Below are 17,885 nucleotides of genomic sequence, written 5' to 3'. Positions count from 1 at the left end.
ACAGCTGGCCAAAGCAATATGGTCTCCATTCTACACAGCCACACAGCTGATTACGGTGGGGGGTTTTATCGATGTTATTACTTTGATGCATGTCATGCAAATGTGTGTGGATTCATGGGTAGATGCACAGCACAGCACAACACACACACACACACACACACACACGCGCGCGCGCACACACACACACACACACAGGGGCACACAGCAGATGTGATTACCAAGGTCGTGCTTGTAAAACATATGTACTGTGAGAAAATCTCTCTCTCTCTCTCTCGCTCTCTCTCTCTCTCTCTCAGTTTACTCATGCATGTGATCTGTGTGCTCCTCCCCCAGGCGCTGTCCAGTGATGCCCAGTGTGTGGAGGAGATCTTGAGGGTGAGTTAAGCCGGCCCAGTGGCCACTCTCTCCCCCCCTGGCTGCAGCCGGCCAACACTAATACAGCCAGGGGCTCTCTCCCTTATGTTGACAAATAAGTCCTAGAGCTCTTAATAAAGTTTGTGTTGAGATGGATCATCTGCTGAGCTGGCCAAGCTGTTGTCCACATTCCTGTAATATCCTGCGAACATGGACAGGGCTAAAAGGGCATGTGGGCAAGGAGAGAGAGAGAGCAGGAGTTCTATTCTTTGGAAGGGTGGACGTATGTGGAGGCGCCTGTCCGCATTACTGTGTGTGGGTGTGTGTGTGTGTGTGTGGGGGGGGGGGGGGGGTTGATGGCTTCATGATGTGGCCTAGTCACCCAGAGTTCTATTCAGAGCACTGAGAATCACTTTACTAGCTAATGTTCTCGCTCTCTCTTTCTTCTCTCTCTTTCTTTCTCTGTCTCTCTCTCTCTCTATCCCTCCCTCTTTCTTTTACTCATCTAACAGGAAATGACCCACACCTGGCCTCCCCTCCTCACAGCCATCCACACACCCAGCACTGCCGACCCTCCCAAGTTCAGCTTTCCCAACAAGGTAACTGCTCACCCTCTCCCCCATTTAATATTCTCCCACCTGGTCTGGTTTTGCCTTTCCCATTCCCTTCCTTTCCCATTCCCATTTCCATTCTCGATCTCTATTCTCCCTTTTTCCTTTTTTTTTTAAGCTGCCTCTTTTCACCCAAAGTCTCTCATTTTGGTTTCCAAATGTGCACTCAGTCAGGTTGCGCCGATGGGAAGCGACGCAGTGGATTGTGGGTGGATCGTTTTCAGACAGCCGTTTAGTGTGATTGTGTGTTAGCGAGGCGAGCGCTAGTGTGGTCTGCAGGCGCCGAGATGTTGACGGGAAGCATCTGAGCACGAGCAGAGGGAAAGGGAGGAGGAGGAGGAGGAGGGCCATTTTGTGTCTGGAGCAGCTCTCTCCGCCGCATCTCCACAGGATTCTTCAAGGGCCTTAAAAAACATTCTCATCCCGTTTCTCTCTGCCTCTGGAGTCCTTCAAACCAACTAAACTAACCTTTAAACTCTTTATCTTTCACTTCAGTAATGAGAATAGGATTAGAATAGGGTCTGTCTATGTACCCCTATGGGATGAGATGTACTGGGCAAGCCACAAATATGTACCGAAGTGTGGATTACGGGCTTCACTGGGTCTTTCCCAGCCTTCTCTATGGGGGAGCAGAACCTCTCCAGCTCCACCCAGATGAGCTCAGACACACAGACAGACAGACAGTCTGACAGACAGACAGACAGCACACAGAGTGTAACGCAGATATTCCCTCTCTTTATCTTGTCCTTCATCTCTCTTCACAGGAGACCCAGCATGGTCACTCTGGATACTCGGTCCAAAGTAAGTAAACTCAAGAACTGGAATCTGTAACTTATGCTGTGAGTTTAAGGATGGAAAAGGCTACAACTATAAGCTATGTAAACTCACTCTACAAAAGGCATGCATGATTAGCCAAATTCTTCTGTGGAAAGTTTTCTTTGTGTGTACGTTGAGAGAGAGAGAGAGGGAGAGATGGAGAGAGAAAATTAGTCGGAGGAGTGTGTTTCTGTGGTTTACTGTAAAAGACAGCTGTGAATGCACTCATTCTAAACATCTACCACTGAGCACACTGGCTTGCTCACATATGTGCACAAACAAAAGACCACAGTGACACACAAACACACGCGCGCTCACGCGCACACACATATATACGCACACATGCGCACGCACGCACACACACACCACACACACACACACACGCATATATACACAGATGCACACACACACACTTACACAGCGCACACACACACACACACACACACACACAGCACACAGTGTGCTGCTGTCACTTTGTATCATGGTCACTGGTAAATGTGCTTTTAAAATCCTCCAGTGGATGCTAAACCATCAAAGAGAACTCACATGCTCCGAGCTGACAGTTCCTCTTGTGCAGCTGGCCAAGCTGTGACTGAGTGCGCACACACACACACACACACACACACACACACACACACACACACACACACACACACACACACACACACACACACACACTAAAACACACACTACTCATAAATACACTCATACTTCACAACAAGAACAGGAACAGCAGCAGCAGATAGACAGACTGCACAGAACTGTTGGCAAAGATGTTTATCTCTCTCTCTCTCTCTGCACAGAGCATGAAGCCTGGCGTGGTTCCTCTCCTCCGCCACCTGTGCTGTCCTGTCAGCTGGAGCCCCCGTGAGTCTCGTCTACCTCCTGCCCCTCCTCTCCTCTCCTCGCTTGCTCACGCCGAGGTCACAGTCAGGTGGCCATAGCTGAGCCTGCCCCAGACAGCAGCTCTGGGCTGCGTGGCGTGGCTGTTTGAGCAGAATGCTGTAGAAATAGCCAAGACGCCAGTCGTGTGTGTGTGTGTGTGTGTGTGTGTGTGTGTGTGTGTGTGTGTGTGTGTGTGTGTGTGTGTGTGTGTGTGTGTGTGTGTGTGTGTGTGTGTGTGTGGGGGGTAAAGGGTGGGGGTTGGAGTGTGTTGTGGCTTGGTCTCGTATACACTGATACACACACACACACACACACACACACACACACACACGCATGCGCACTGATGTGTTGCCCTGGGCTGCAGGGTGAATGTCTTCCCATGGTCCCTGTCTGTTGGGTCACAAGATACCTATTCCTTCAATCTGTCTTCCATCTATATACATTACATCTATAGGGTACAAGCCAGCTGTAGGAGCCCATGTAGAACTCATTATTGCTAACTGCTTGGACTAGAAGCTCTTTCTAATAGGCCATTTGAGAAAAGGTTCGATATAAGGGTCAGGGTCATAGAAATCTAGGAATTTTAAAATCCCCCTTTTCTAGTCCTGGATAAGTCATGAAATCCAGTAAAGTCAAAACAATTTGATTTTGTCATTTGTTGCACACTTCTCATGGAGAAAGTTTTATTGTGCAAATGTGTTGAGTGTGATACTTTCCACTTGAATTGACAGTGCCTAACTAGCCTGTTGGCTAGAATGGAAAAGGTTGTTTGTTTTCAGAGATTCAATAATTGGGGCCAACCTGTGGAGTAAACTATGGGACGTTTTGTACCTGCAGGTTGTGTGAGGTCATGGAAATGTTAACGAAAAGTCTTGAAAAAGTTTTGCAGTGTTGTCAGTGGAAATGGGTGGTAACCGTGAAGGGCCCACACTGCTGACCTCTGCTCTGCTCCTCGTCAGCTGCATGTTGTCACTTGACTGCGATGTCCTGTCCACTTAATGGGTATGGGCTGCTTTCTGAGAACCCCGACACACACACACACACACACACACACAGCACACGTGAGTCATGTTAAAGGCAGCCGGCTCCCTGAACAAGCCTGTGAACAGAGCTGGCCTTTGTGTGCTTCCCCCTGTCCACCAAGCTATGCTCTAGCTCTACCCAAAATCAGTTTGTAATCAATGTGCACGCTTCTGACCTTGTCTGAGAGACGGCTCCCCACTGCCTTTTCGGTTCTCGGTAAAAGATGGATTTGACTGGAGCACATGTGATGCCCTGCAGCACCAACTCTGAAAGAGAACTACACTTTCAGCTGCTTTTATGTGTGCCTTCCTGTAGTTACAGATCGTCAGGTAAGATAAGGCCTTGAATCTTTGGGAAGTGGAAAGTGGACCTGGGCCAAGGTGCATTGTGGGAGCTGTATCAGCCGGCTGATGGGGGAGGACTGAGAGTATGCTTACAATCTTTGGAGTATCTGGCTCCGGTTAAGCTAAGGCGTGGCTCGTTGTGGGAACCGTGTCAGAGGGCTGCTTGGGTCTTGGGTTAAGATGAGGCGTGGTGCATTGTGGGAGCTGTGTCAGAGGGCTGCTGGGGGCTGCGGTTAAGATGGACTCAGGGGAGAGGTGAGGCCAAAGCCTAGGGTATTAATAGATGATGAGCGCAGGTGAGGCCAACGGGCGTAAGCTCCACTGTGACCAGGACAGCTTTAGCACACACACACACACACACACTGCAACCTCATATTTTTTACATCCAATCTTACATACGTACACACAGAACACTATAGACAATAGCTGTGCTGTCGCACACACACCAGTCATGCCTTTAAGTATGTTGAAGCACTCACCCACACAACAGCTCTATTTGTTTCAAGCATACACACACACACACACACACACACACACACACACACACACACACACCACTATAGACAATAGCTGTGCTGTCACGCACACACCGGTCATGCCTTTAAGTATGTTGAAGCACACACACACACACACACACACACACACACACACACACACACACACACACACACACACACACCAGAGTTCCAATTAGATGAGCTGTGTCCCCACCACGCAGCTCTCAGGGTCCAGAGGGCTTCCTCTTGCCTGGGTGCTGACGAGCCCACTCCCAGAATGCATTGCAATAATTTTTTTGGCCTCTTTGTCTTTGCGGCTTCAGGCCCCATTTACAGCTGACTGTTTTTTAAAGACACAGTTACGTATTCCTCTGCATGTGCAAACCCTTTTCTGCTACATTGCAGTTGAATAGGTTTCATAAGTGAATTGGTTAGTGGGTTTTGATTGGTTTGTTCTGCTTAAATGGGATGTGGCGTCTCTCTGTTGACCAGGACAGAGACCCTGCTCCTGTTGAACGTACCTATGATCTGCCCGAGCTTTCCCCAGTATGGAAAGGATCCACAGTGTCATGTCCGCTATGGTTTGGGATGTGGTCAGGTCAGGTCTCTGCCGTCAGTGACTTCAGAAGGCTCCAGAGAGGCAGAGTCTCGTGTGAGCAGCGCCTTGTGTGAGCAGCCCCCTCTGGCCGGCCCGCCCGCTGTTTATCTCCCAGCCTCAGTGTTTGCAAACTCCTGCCACCTTACACATTTGAGTCGGCTGGGGATTGATGGGCTTCTTTGGCAGCCTCAGCCATCTCTCGATCCCCTCAAACCGCACGGACGCACGGACGCACGGACGCACGGACGCACGGACGCACGGACGCACGGACGCACGGACGCACGGACGCACGGACGCACGGACGCACGCACGCACGCACGCACGCACGCACGCACGGACACACACAGGGCCCCACTTTCAATGGTTCATGGGGAAATCCAACTTCTTCCAAACTCTCTTGTCTGTTTGATGTTATATACTCTGTACTAATGCTGATTGATTTGTGTGTGTGTGTGTGTGTGTGTGTGTGTGTGTGTGTGTGTGTGTGTGTGTGTGTGTGTGTGTGTTAGTAGTAATACTCTTACTGTTGAGTGAGGGGTGTGCATCTATTAAAAAGTGTTTTGTTTTTGTTTGGTTTAGCATTTTGTGAAAGGCAGGGTGTTGTTATTGCACCTTCTCACACACGCATAAGTAAATAATCTGCATGTGATGCGTGTTTGTATTTGCATGATTAGCAATGATGAGTGTTAGGTATTAGTGTGTCCTAATACGCTGTGTGTGTGTGTGCTAATACGCTGTGTGTGTGTGTGTGTGTGTGTGTGTGTGTGTGTGTGTGTGTGTGTGTGTGTGTGTGTGTGTGTGTGTGTGTGTGTGTTTCCGTCAGAGTGGCACAGAAGCGTTGCAGCGGGGGGGAGACGGCAAGCTCCAGCGAATCAGAGAGCAGCTCTGGTTCAGAGTCTGACAGTGAGAGCAGCGAGAGTGGAGGGGAGGAGTTGGAGGAAGCCCCACCCCCTCATATAACCAGCCCCCCTCCCCCAGCCAAGGTACATAAATGTACACACACACACTCACCACAACGATTACCACCCACGCTCTACTGTTCAAATATATGAAAAACAATATGCTGAACACACACTCACACTTTCTCTCTCCTCCTCACACACAAACACACACACACATATACACTCACACACACATATACACTCACATACACATACACTCTCACACACACACACCTACTTTTGCTTGGCTGGTTATTTTATTCGATGTGTTGAGTAAGCATTGGCCCTGGTTGCCAAGAATCACCCACTGCTTTTTCAGGAGCCAATAATGTTTCTCTTACCTTCAGTTTTTTACCTCAGATAGTCCACTATCCCTGCATATGCATCACCTTTTGCTATGTGAAAAGTTCTATTCAGCTGTTTCAAGTGTGTTTACATAGAAGGAAGGTCTGAGAACAGTTAGACAATTAACATGTTGATGTTGGAGATTGAGTATTGGTGGAGTATCTTGTCATTGTTTGTGTTTTTATGTATGTCTCTTTGTATGTGTGTTTCTGTATGTGTGTTACTGTGTGTGTGTGTGTGTGTGTGTGTGTGTGTGTGCGCGTGCGTGCGTGCGTGTGGCATGCAGGCTGACGGCCCTGCAGTGAATGAGTGGCAGCTTGGTCGCTGGCTGGAGCTGAAGGAACCACAGCCCAGCCTGAGTGTGGAGACCCAGGGGGATGCTTTGCACAGCTCCCCTTCCAGTCCTGCCTCCAGCCCCAAACTGCAGGAGGAGACCAACACGCCCCAGCACTACAACTCCCATAGTTCACCTGCACGGCCTGCCAGCCCAGCACAGTACAGCTACCGCTCTCAGAGCCCACCCGTGCAGCCAGAGACCACAACACCAACACACTTTAACTACAATTCCCATAGTTCACCTGTGCGGACTGAGCCCAGAACACCACCCCACTACAACTACAATTCCCACAGTTCACCCGTGCGGTCAGAGACTACAACACCAGCTCATTACAACTACAGTTCTCATACTTCCCCTGCACAGCCAGAGGTCAAAGACTCTGAGTCAAAGCCATCTGGTCCCAATCGGCATATCAGGTCCCAGTCTCCTTCCCCATCCATTGATGTTGACAATGGGCCCAGGAAGATGGTGGGCCAGAAGAAGCCCAGTTCCAGCAGCAAAGCCCCACGGCAAGAAGACGACTTGCGCCATGCGAACAGCAAGGAGTTGGCCTCCCATCAAAAAGATCCCTCCCTCACCGACCGGCCTAAAGTGAAGACGAAAACAGACCCAGCCAAGGCCCAGACCAAAGTCAGCTCGAAAGCCGACAAGAAGGCCGCCAAGCAGGCTGCCAAACAGGCCGCCAAGCAGGCCGCCAAGCGCACCTCGTCCGACAAGAAGAAGGCAAAAGAGGTCGCCCCCAGGGTCACTGTAAAGCTTTCCCTGCCCAAGGAGGCAGATCCAGACACTCTGCCCCAAGCGCTCCCACCCCCCCAGCCCTCCCCGTCAGTCAAGAGCAAGAGCAGTATCCTAGGCGACGGCCTGCCAAAGTCAAAGAAGAAGAAGAAGAAGGCGGCGCGAGAGCGCTCGCCAGCGCAGGGGAGTAAACGAAGCGCCCCTGCCAAAGCCGCTCAGGAGGCCCCTCGCACCCTTCTGGTGAAGATCCATCTCAGCCTGCTCTCCACGGTGCCCTCCGTGCCCCCGGTGCCCTCCGTGCCCAAGGCTGCCCGGCTCCCCGCGGGGGGCTCCGCCGAGCCTGGAGAGAAGAAGGCCGAGAGGGGAGCGGCTGCGCCAGCCAAAGCCAGCAAAAAGAGATCAGTGGGTTTCAGTTCAGTTTCTCCTACATTAAATGAAACATGCACTTTGCAGTTGACTTGCTGTACTGTTGGTTTAATACTGCAGAGGTAATCAGTCACATAGTCCCTTCAGACAGGCTTTAGGCAGGCGTGTGTGTTTGCACATTCTGTATGGTGTGTGTGTGTTTGTTTGTTTGTTTGTTTGTGTGTGTGCACTCCCTGCCTACTCACTCGTAACCACATTTGGAAGTAGCAAGCATGTTCTTGACAGCCTGGTCTGGGAGAGTGAGAGCTGCAGCAGGGTAGAGTAGTGAGCGTGAGTCACTGGCGTGGACACGTCGCAGAGGCAGCTGCCACAGAGGCTCAGCTGTGGGGTGAGCGGGAGCTGGAGCTGGGGCGGGAGCTGGAGCTGGGGCGGGAGCTGGAGCTGGGGAGCCCTGTGATTCAGCGCACTGCTCAGCCTCCCTCTGCTGCCACGGCCGTCACATTAAACGCCATCTGCCTCGCGCTCAGTGAGATGCCCATGTGTGCCGAATCATTTGGTGCCAGACACCTCTCTGCCTGTAAACGCGCGCACACACACACACACACACACACACACACACACACACACACACACACACACACACATGCATGCATGGACACACTCACAAACTGCATTTTCTTATCACAATGAGGTCATACATTATTCATGCAATTGCCCCAGTTTGTGGCTTGCAGCCATGTGTTTGTTTTTAAAACACATCAGAGACTTGCGGTTGATTTAGCTAGTTATGAGGGTTACTTAGACTTTGAGATGCATGTGCAGGAGAGTGATGCATAATGGCACAACAAAGACACAGTGGCAGGAGGGTGGCTGGTGTGGGAGGCTCTGCATAGCTAATGTGTTGATGGAAGGGTCTGTGGTGTGTCTTACAGGCAGAGAAGGAGGACAAGTCTCAGCCCAGGAAGAAGTTAAAACTGGATAAAGAGAGCAAGAGGCCTTCCTCTCCCATCTCATCTTTATCATCCTCAGCACCTCCCTGCCCTGGCTCCGACAAATCTGAGTGAGTTGACGCACATCAAGAGACTGACGGGAACTGTTTAAGTGATTCTCTTCATCCTGAGTTGGTCATGTTTAGCAAACCACCAGTGTTTTTTCTGTAGGTTGTGACCTTGATGTTTATCTTTTGGGGTTAGATTGAGAGGAGACAAAGTCAGTATGGCTATGGAGATACAAACACTATAGTCAATACGCAGTAGTCACACTTAAAGATACAAACACTATAGTCAACACGCAGTAGTCACACTTAAAGATACGTACACTGTAGTCAACACGCAGTAGTCACACTATAGTCAACATGCAGTAGACGCACTTAAAGATACAAACACTATAGTGAACACGCAGTAGTCACACTATAGTCAACACGCAGTAGTCGCACTTAAAGATACAAACACTATAGTCAACACGCAGTAGTCACACTATAGTCAACACGCAGTAGTCGCACTTAAAGATACAAACACTATAGTCAACACGCAGTAGTCGCACTATAGTCAACACGCAGTAGTCGCACTTAAAGATACAAACACTATAGTCAACACGCAGTAGTCACACTTAAAGATACAAACACTATAGTCAACACGCAGTAGTCGCACTTAAAGATACAAACACTATAGTCAACACGCAGTAGTCGCACTATAGTCAACACGCAGTAGTCGCACTTAAAGATACAAACACTATAGTCAACACGCAGTAGTCACACTTAAAGATACAAACACTATAGTCAACACGCCTTTAGTCACACTTGCATATTCCAGACATTTGATGCCTCCCAAAAATCTCCAGAACGGGTTTGTGGGCGTAGTCAGTGATGAACGAGCCGATTAGATGGAAAGTCCCTGTAAATCCAGGCCCATAGCATAGCCCAGCACCACCCTCTTCACTCACATGCTCTCTCCCTCTCTCTCTCCCTCTCTCTCTCCCTCTCTCTCTCCCTCTCTCTCTCTCTCTCTCTCTCCCTCTCACCCGCCTGCCTTCCTGCCCCGCTCCAGAGGCCCCAAGACTGTGCCGGAGGAGAAGAAGGAGAAGGAGCGCAAGAAGAAGAAGCCCCCGAGCTGCAGCACTCAAGCCCCCGCTGCACAGGAGCCCATGAAGGGGGCCGGACACAAGCGGCCCCTGGCTGACGCGCCGGAGGCCAAAGCGTCCAGCCAGAAGAGCGAGGCCACAGCCAAGCACAAGAAGAGTTCCAGTAAACACAGTGAGCACACCAAGACTGGCAAGGTACGGAGATTTTCGTTCACACACACACACACACACACACACACACACACACACACACACAGTCACTTCCAAGCTTTCTTATTGTCGGTAAAACCATTACAGGTGAAGATTTCACATTGGTACACATTAAGTGCAAGTGTCAGACGCTTCTATTGTTGTAGTATTCCTGCCATCGTAACTTAATCACTTTGATTTCATACTCTTTATTTCCCTTCTCTGTCTCCATTGGTAGAAGTCACCAAAGAGCAGCTTTGCAGTCCCAGAACCTGCCCAGCCCAAACGGACTCCAGCCCCCCACAGAGTCCTGCTCAAGGTGGACGACAGGTGAGTCACTGCCGCTGGAGTAGGAGCACTATACACACACACACTCTATAGTAGGAGCATTAGGGGTAGGACCGGAGTAGGAGCACTACACACACACACTCTATAGTAGGAGCATTAGAGGTGAACTACATACACTCTATAGTAGGAGCAGTACACACACACACACACACACACACACACTCGCACTCTATAGTAGGAGCATTAGAGGTAGGACCGGTGTGCAAGGTTTGAACAGCTCGGATATCTAACCGTAAATGTAGATAGTCATATCATTTAGTTCATTCTGTGAACAATGAGAACATGGAAAAGAAATGTTATTTTATTTAAACCATAACATTGTCATGTTAAGTGTCATATAGGTGACTAAATATAGCTAAATCTGTGTCAGAGTTTAACATATGTTATGAAATCCCTGTGTGATCAGATCATAAGCTCCATTCATATTTGAGCGTCACGTTCTCTGCCAGATTGTTGACATGGGTGTGAAACATCACGTTTGTCTTGTATTGCTCACACAGGCAGTATTCTGTGGAGCATCACATGAAGGAAGCCAAAAAACTGAAGCACAAAGCTGACGCTATGGTAATGCTGCTTCATCCCATTATTCTCTCAGATCTCTTCATCTCTCCTGCCTATTATTTAGTTGTTTTTATCTTGTTACTGGATGTAAACTAACCAGGTATTTTGCTTTTGTTGTCTTGTCTCTCACTCATGCATGCACACACTCTTGACTGATCCTGTAGTCCGAAAAGGTGGGCAAGTCCTTCTTCTACCTGGAAGCTGCCCTGTCCTTTGTGGAGAGTGGTATTGCCATGGAGACGGATCCCCAGACGCCAAAGTCAGCATACACCATGTTCTCCGAGACGGTGGACCTGATCCGGTGAGTCAGGCAGAGAGCAGCCACTTTCTGAGCCCCTGGGATTTTCCACCTGCTTTCCCCATGGCTCCCCATTCCTCTGCTCCCCTCACCTCACCTCCTCTCCTCTCCTCTCCTCTGCTCTCCTCTGCTCCTCTCTCCTCTGCTCCCCTCCTCTCCTCTCTCTCATCTCCTCACCGCCCCTCCTCACCTGCTCCCCTCTCCTCTCCTTTCTTCCTCTCTCCTCTGCTCCCCTCCTCTCTGCTCCCCTCTGCTCTGCTCCCCTCCTCTCCTCTGCTCCCCTCCTCTCTGCTCCCCTCTCCTCTCCTTTCCTTTCTTCTCCTCACCTCTCCTCCCCTCTCATCTTCTCACCGCCCCTCCTCACCTCCTCTCCTCTCCTCCCCTCACCTCCCCTCTGCCTTCATCTCCTCTCCTCTTTCTCTCTTCCAGGTTCATATTAAAACTGAGGAGCCCCTCAGACCCAGCAAGCCCTGCGTCAGAGAAAGACTTTGCCGTTTTATGGTGAGCACAAGAACCACTTTGGCTGTTACTTTATGTTCCTATCGTAATCGCCCAACCGCCCACCAGGGAGAGATGCCACTGTCCTCTCCGTGCTGAAGAGGAGCCAGAGATCCAGCTAGTGGCACGTTATGCCTCCCCCGGCTGTCCTCTAACCGCTGTGCTGTGTGTGCTTTACGTTTAGCATGAGGTTCCAGTCCCTACTGCAGATGGCCATGTTCCGCTACAAACGAGAAGCAGCACTTAGGTACTCCAGAACCCTCACTGACCATTTCAAGGTAGGCCACTCTCCACTCTCCCCTTCTCTGTCAGACATATTATGGGCAATTTAAGCAGAGGCCCAAGGCAAGAGTTTACCACTGTTTGTGTGTGTGTCTGTGTGCGTTAGTCATTTGGAGTGTTTATGTCAGGTGAAGACACACACACACACACACACACACACACACAGACAAACTGTCCTTTGTTGACGTCTGTGCATAAATCCCTGATGCGTGCCTTTCCTGGGGAGTTCTCGCGGGCATCTGTGATTGGCTGTGAGTGTCGGATGCTTCAGGGAATAGAAAGTGACAGGAGCCTCATTAATAAAAGCTGTTTTTTTTTTTTCCCCGTCTGTTTGCAGAGCTGCAAGACGTCTCCTTCCCCTCGCTTCTCAAAGTAAGCACTCTACTTCCTGTCTGCCTGGCCACAGCAGCCTCTTCCTGCTGCCAAGGCCCTGCTGGCAGCCACTGCACCTCTGCCATCTCTGTGTTACTGAGTGCTAAGCCACAAACACAACGCTAAGCCTCACCAAGTGTTCAAATCGGCTAGCCGTTAGTGTGCTTTAAAAATCAGCCTTTCCTTGGTAAATACAAGATAGAAGCCGAAGAATGAAGCAGGCGCTGACCCTTTTGTCTCTCTCTCTCTCTCTCTCTCTCTCTCAGGAGTACCAATACTCCTTCCCAGATGTCTCCCATGGCGTCTCCGGCCAGCTGCTCCAGCAGCTCTGGCCCCGCTTCCAGCCAGAGCTCGGGGACGGCGCCAGCCAACACCGTGGCACTGCCCCAGGCCATCCACCAGGTGGCGTCCACCTACGTCAGCATCACCGCCCTCTTCCTCAGTGCGCACAGCATCTGGGAGCAGGCCGAGGAGATGAGCCAGAAAGGCAGCGGTAAGCAAGCAAGGTCATAGGTCACCTCAGGTCGTGACAAGTCATGGCTTAGTGCTGGAAGTCTATGTGTGTGCTGTTTGCTCAGTGGACACATGGGATCTCTTTGGAAATGAAGTGCGTGTGGAATGGCTACACGAGAGGTTCTCAGTCCTGGTCTTTTGAAGTCATCAGTCGAGGCCTTGATTAGCTGAACACGCCTGATTTAGCTAATCAAGGGTGATTAAGTTAAGCTAACCTCAGTGTGGTGTGTTTACATAGAAAGAGGAAGTGAGGGAGCAGGAGCATGTCTGAGAACCTCTGAACTAGAGTGAGTGAGTGAGTGAGTGAGTGAGTGAGTGAGTGAGTGAGTGAGTGAGTGAGTGAGTGAGTGAGTGAGTGAGTGAGTGAGTGAGTGAGTGAGTGAGTGAGTGAGTGAGTGAGTGAGTGAGTGAGTGAGTGAGTGAGTGAGTGAGTGAGTGAGTGAGTGAGTGAGTGAGTGAGTGAGTGAGTGAGTGAGTGAGTCACTCCTCCTCCTTGTGTGTGTGTTTACAGTGTGTTGTCTTCCTGCAGGGGCGCTGTTGGAGTTGGACTCTGCCATTGGCCCTTTGACGCTGCTCTCCAGCATGAGCGCAGTGGTGTGCTACACACGGCAGGGCCTCCACTGGCTCAGACAGGACTCCCAACAGAGACGCTGACCAGCCACCCTGCTCCTCGCACACACACACACACACACACACACACACACACACCTCTGCCCAATACCCTGCAACTCTAGTGCATTTTCAGAAAGGCACCAGTTGGGGGAATAACTCAAAACTGGATACTCTCGCACTTTTTGAGTTCATTTCAGTCCCAGGGGAGCGCTCCTGTTGTGTTTTAGCCCTCGGTGGTCCTCTCGTCGTCTCACAGTCCCTCTGAAGCAGTGGTGCTGCTGGCCAAAACGTGCCACGACTGGAATCAACGCCCTCAACCCCCATAGCAGCATATCAGCTATGCTGTCAGCCTCCCTTCCTTACACACACACTTACACACGCTCTCACACACACGCTCTCTCACACACACACACACACACACACACACACACACACACACACACACACACACACACACACACACACACACACACACACACACACACACACGCGCGCTCTCTCACACACACACACACACACACACACACCTAGGACTGGCCCTCCATGTTTTTTGCATTCATGGGAGTCTGTCTATCAATCACTCCTCAATGCCCTCCTTTTTTCAGCTGAAGGCAGCAGGTATTTCGATACGACCCCCCCCCCCCCCAAGAAAGAGGAAAAAAACTGTCCTCTTGTCATAGTAATATAAGACATCAGAATGGACACAAAGAAAAACAGGAGAAAACTAAAAAAAACTAATGTACATTTTTATTAAGATGATGATTATTGCTAGTAACTTGTTTCTGGTTTTGAATGATTTTCTCATGAAATTAATTTATGTTGCATTACCAAGCAACCAACAGAGGGCTTGTGAGCATCTCCACTCTGCTCACACACCACAAAAGCTTGACGAGACGTTCTAGCCTAATTCCCTCTCTTCCTTCTTCAGAGCTAGGTGTCCAAGCCTGACGGGGCAAACGAAGACCCTATGGAAAGGCTTGTCCAGTATTTGGGTACTATGTGATGGTGTGCTTGAAGTTCAGGAGCTCTTTGGCTAGAGAGGGCTGGGTGTTCTAGTCAGCTGGTCTTTCTCCAAACCAAGAGACGGCCACACAGTAGAGGGTGGTCTTCGAAGTTTCTGCAGGAGCGTGTAGGCAACTGTGACCATCCATGATGGAATCTTGTGATCAGGCAGTCTCGGGGGATCAAACCTCATACGAGGCAAGAGTAAATACAGGAATGTTCCAGAAAAACAACAACAGTGGCAAATTACATTAGCTGTTAGCATGGCGTGTTGTTGTTGGCGTGGATTACCAGCATCTGGAGAAGAGGTGTACGGTGGTGCCTCTACCTCATCTGTGTTGAATGCACACTGACTGCGGGTGAGGGAGGCTGGTTATGTCATTGGAATCATTGGGTTTGCCTGTGTGCATTTCTTAAGAAGTGATATGAACAGCTTTTTTTCTTTTTGTTGACGTCATTATGAAATCTGTGCCTTATATGTCAAATTGGTTACAGACAGTTAATTTCCTCCCCCAAATGGAGCAAGCATTTGCTTTTGTTTGAATGTATAAAAAGCCTTCCCCTAAACCATTCTGTGCAACAATTCCTCACCTTATGGCCAAAGTGAATTTTGATCTGGTAGCAGTCTTAGAGCTTACGGGAACATCTTGGGATGTGTGTGTGTGTGTGTGTGTGTGTGTGTGTGAATGAGTGAAGGGGCCATTTTAACCTTTGAACTGGGTGCTCATGCTCTTCAGTGTTTTGTTGTGTGTGTGGTTTTTTCTTTTTTCTTTTTTTTTTCTTTTTCTTTCTTTTTCTTTCTCCAAAAAGCAAGTGAGGCTTTTCCCCCTCTGACTCAGATACTTGCCCTGGCATTCAGAGTTCAGAGAGGCTGTTCACAAATGCACTTTTTCTATTTCTCCTCAAAATAACGACTAAACCAGCAAGGCAAAGTGGGACCTCTGTGTGCAGGCCCTGACGGGAAGCAGCGCTTCTGTAATGCTTCCCCTCCCCCCACCTTCTGCAAGCACATGCCTTGTCTGGTGGAAGTCTGCGGTGTGTCATGTTGGCGTTTGACTGTTTGGATTGTGTGGCCGAGAATTTCTTTTTCTCTCCTTTTTTCTAAGTCACATTTTTTATCACATATTTATATCTAGACATTGCTGCTTATTGCTAATTTTTCTGTAGTTCAAATCACTACCAGAGGTCAGTGCTGGTATAAAACCTTTTGACCTTTTATACCTTAGATTCATGCGCCTGCATTTACAAAGTGGAATTCAACCATATGAGTTTGAGTTGTTTTTTTTTCTTTTTCTTTTAATCTTACAGCATGGAGCATGTCAGCTATCAGGGTGAAGGGCAGACTTTGGCCATGCTGGTCAGGATGGGAGCAATGTTAAAGGCTGTCAGGTTGTCAGGGTTGGTTTGCCTCAGATGTTGGATCATCTCAGCCCCGTGAGGGCGTTTGAGGTTAGGTGGACTGTGATGTATGAAAGGTATGTGCTTCGATTTATCATGCCAGATATTTATTGATAGTGTTTTTTTTTTTTTTTTTTTGTCTTCATGACCAAGTTGTGTGCGTTATTTATTTTGTATGAATACACATTCTTAAGTCCTTTTTTTTCTTTTTCTGCGCCATCCCCAAATTCTTTCCACACCATCGGGAGAGAAGTGGAGCTCTTTGTAGCTTTAAGTTGGCCAACATTAATTGCCCCCCCCCCCCCAAATACACACTTCTTCCATTTTGCACTTTTTGATTTTGATTTGAAAGTATTTCGTAGTTGTGTCAATGTTTTTGTTCTCCTTATCGATTGAGTCAAAGAATAAACTAGTGCTGGAGCTGTTGTGATGCTGTCTGCGTGGCCTGGTGGCCAGTGGGAATCATGGCTGTTAAGCAATAACACACAGTTTTAATGATGCTCCAGTCGGATCATGAATTGTGGATTTGTGAATGATATGAACCTCAACTAGAGGCTCTCGTACCTGAGCCAACAGGTCTTATCATGTCGTCTTTTCTTTTTTAAATTGTGGGTCTCCATACTGGATAAATATGAATTGGGAACTCACTGGAGAGGCAGTTTTCCAAGGGTATTTCAATAGAAGGGTACTATGGAAAGGCTGCACATAGTCATTAGAAGGTTGAGACTGAGAAGGTTTATGTATTTATTTCACGTGTTCGAATGATGGGGGAATGGAGTCCAGCAGGCAAGAGTTTGCTTTTTTTTCATGATGGACTCCTCCCAAGAAGGCTGCTGCTGTACATAAGCATTCTTGTTTTCAAAATGCTCAGTCGAATCTGCACATTCAAATATGACTGTTTTTTGGATGGCGTTCAGTCTTTGTTGGGACTAGGAATGCTTCCTTCTTATTTCTGGGTCACTCGACATGTCATTTAATGTTCCAGAGGCTGATCGCCTTTTCATTTGAACTCTGAACTCCCTGTGCTTCAGAGGGACAGCTGAGAGGTGTGTCAAATATATTCCTTGTTCATACATACCTGATAACATCCTTAAAGGATTAGAACCATTTGCTGAGGAAATGTTTGGAATTATTTTGTAATTCAACATTTTTGCCTTGTGAATTTATGTAAATACTCTGAGCTGTAATATATATGGTTGTATAAAGACTGTTTGGCAGTTCAATTGTTTTTTTTTTTTTTTCCTTCCTCTTTTGTTGTCTTCTTTTTACTCTGAAATATTTTTTCCTCCCCAAAGCTGTTTTGCTGACTCTTTTGTAGCTTGGCCGCTGTAGCTCCCAATGAACTGTCATGAGCCAGGCTGGTTCAACGGTACATTTCTGTTCACAACCGGCTCTGTTTGCAAAAGTGTTTCAGAGGCAATAAAGTTTGAGGAAAGTGTACAGAACACTACTGGGGTTACTAGATTTATTTTCATCCTGATACAGGAATCAAAAGCAAAACACCAAAAATGATACAGGATATGTGAGCGATTTCAAAATGAAAGAATTTCTAGGAATTAAGAGAATTTGGGGATTTTGAATGTGTTAAATGTCCATATCAATTAAACATTTTAGTTTAATTTGAATTTCCGAAAGTACAGCAAAATATATACAGAAAAATCTTACTATGTGGATAAGAAAAACAATGCATTTGCCACAATTTTAATAAAAATGATAAACAAAATTTGTGTTTCATATAATTTGACACTTAAATGTGTTCACAGGCAAATACTGAAGCAAATGTTAATTGAGATCATTTGAGGGGGTGGTAGACTTAGCCTTCTCAAATGAGACTGTGTGATCGTCATGCAGCAATGTTGCGTGAACTATACAAGAGCAGAG

At 48.4% G+C, this 17,885-nt stretch overlaps 1 protein-coding gene across 1 annotated transcript in view; it reads left to right on the top strand.

Annotated features, from left to right (window-relative positions):
- aff1 (AF4/FMR2 family, member 1) overlaps positions 1-14,015 on the top strand; it is a 34,743-nt gene extending 20,728 nt beyond the window's left edge. Inside the window, exons 4-19 of the mRNA XM_031577332.2 lie at positions 334-375; positions 867-953; positions 1,730-1,766; positions 2,585-2,648; positions 5,952-6,111; positions 6,701-7,888; positions 8,785-8,912; positions 9,898-10,126; positions 10,359-10,450; positions 10,969-11,032; positions 11,194-11,330; positions 11,757-11,828; positions 12,010-12,103; positions 12,445-12,479; positions 12,746-12,972; positions 13,522-14,015. Coding sequence (XP_031433192.1) covers positions 334-375; positions 867-953; positions 1,730-1,766; positions 2,585-2,648; positions 5,952-6,111; positions 6,701-7,888; positions 8,785-8,912; positions 9,898-10,126; positions 10,359-10,450; positions 10,969-11,032; positions 11,194-11,330; positions 11,757-11,828; positions 12,010-12,103; positions 12,445-12,479; positions 12,746-12,972; positions 13,522-13,646 — 2,781 coding nt within the window. The 3' untranslated portion in view covers positions 13,647-14,015. The remainder of the gene's footprint in view (positions 1-333; positions 376-866; positions 954-1,729; positions 1,767-2,584; positions 2,649-5,951; positions 6,112-6,700; positions 7,889-8,784; positions 8,913-9,897; positions 10,127-10,358; positions 10,451-10,968; positions 11,033-11,193; positions 11,331-11,756; positions 11,829-12,009; positions 12,104-12,444; positions 12,480-12,745; positions 12,973-13,521) is intronic.
- The last annotated feature ends 3,870 nt before the right edge of the window (positions 14,016-17,885 follow it).

This window comes from Clupea harengus, chromosome 12, assembly GCF_900700415.2.
Source record: "Clupea harengus chromosome 12, Ch_v2.0.2, whole genome shotgun sequence".
NCBI classification, from domain to species: Eukaryota; Metazoa; Chordata; class Actinopteri; order Clupeiformes; family Clupeidae; genus Clupea; species Clupea harengus.
The sequence above is the reverse complement of the archived record's forward strand: the minus strand, read 5'-3'. Positions and strand labels throughout refer to the sequence as shown.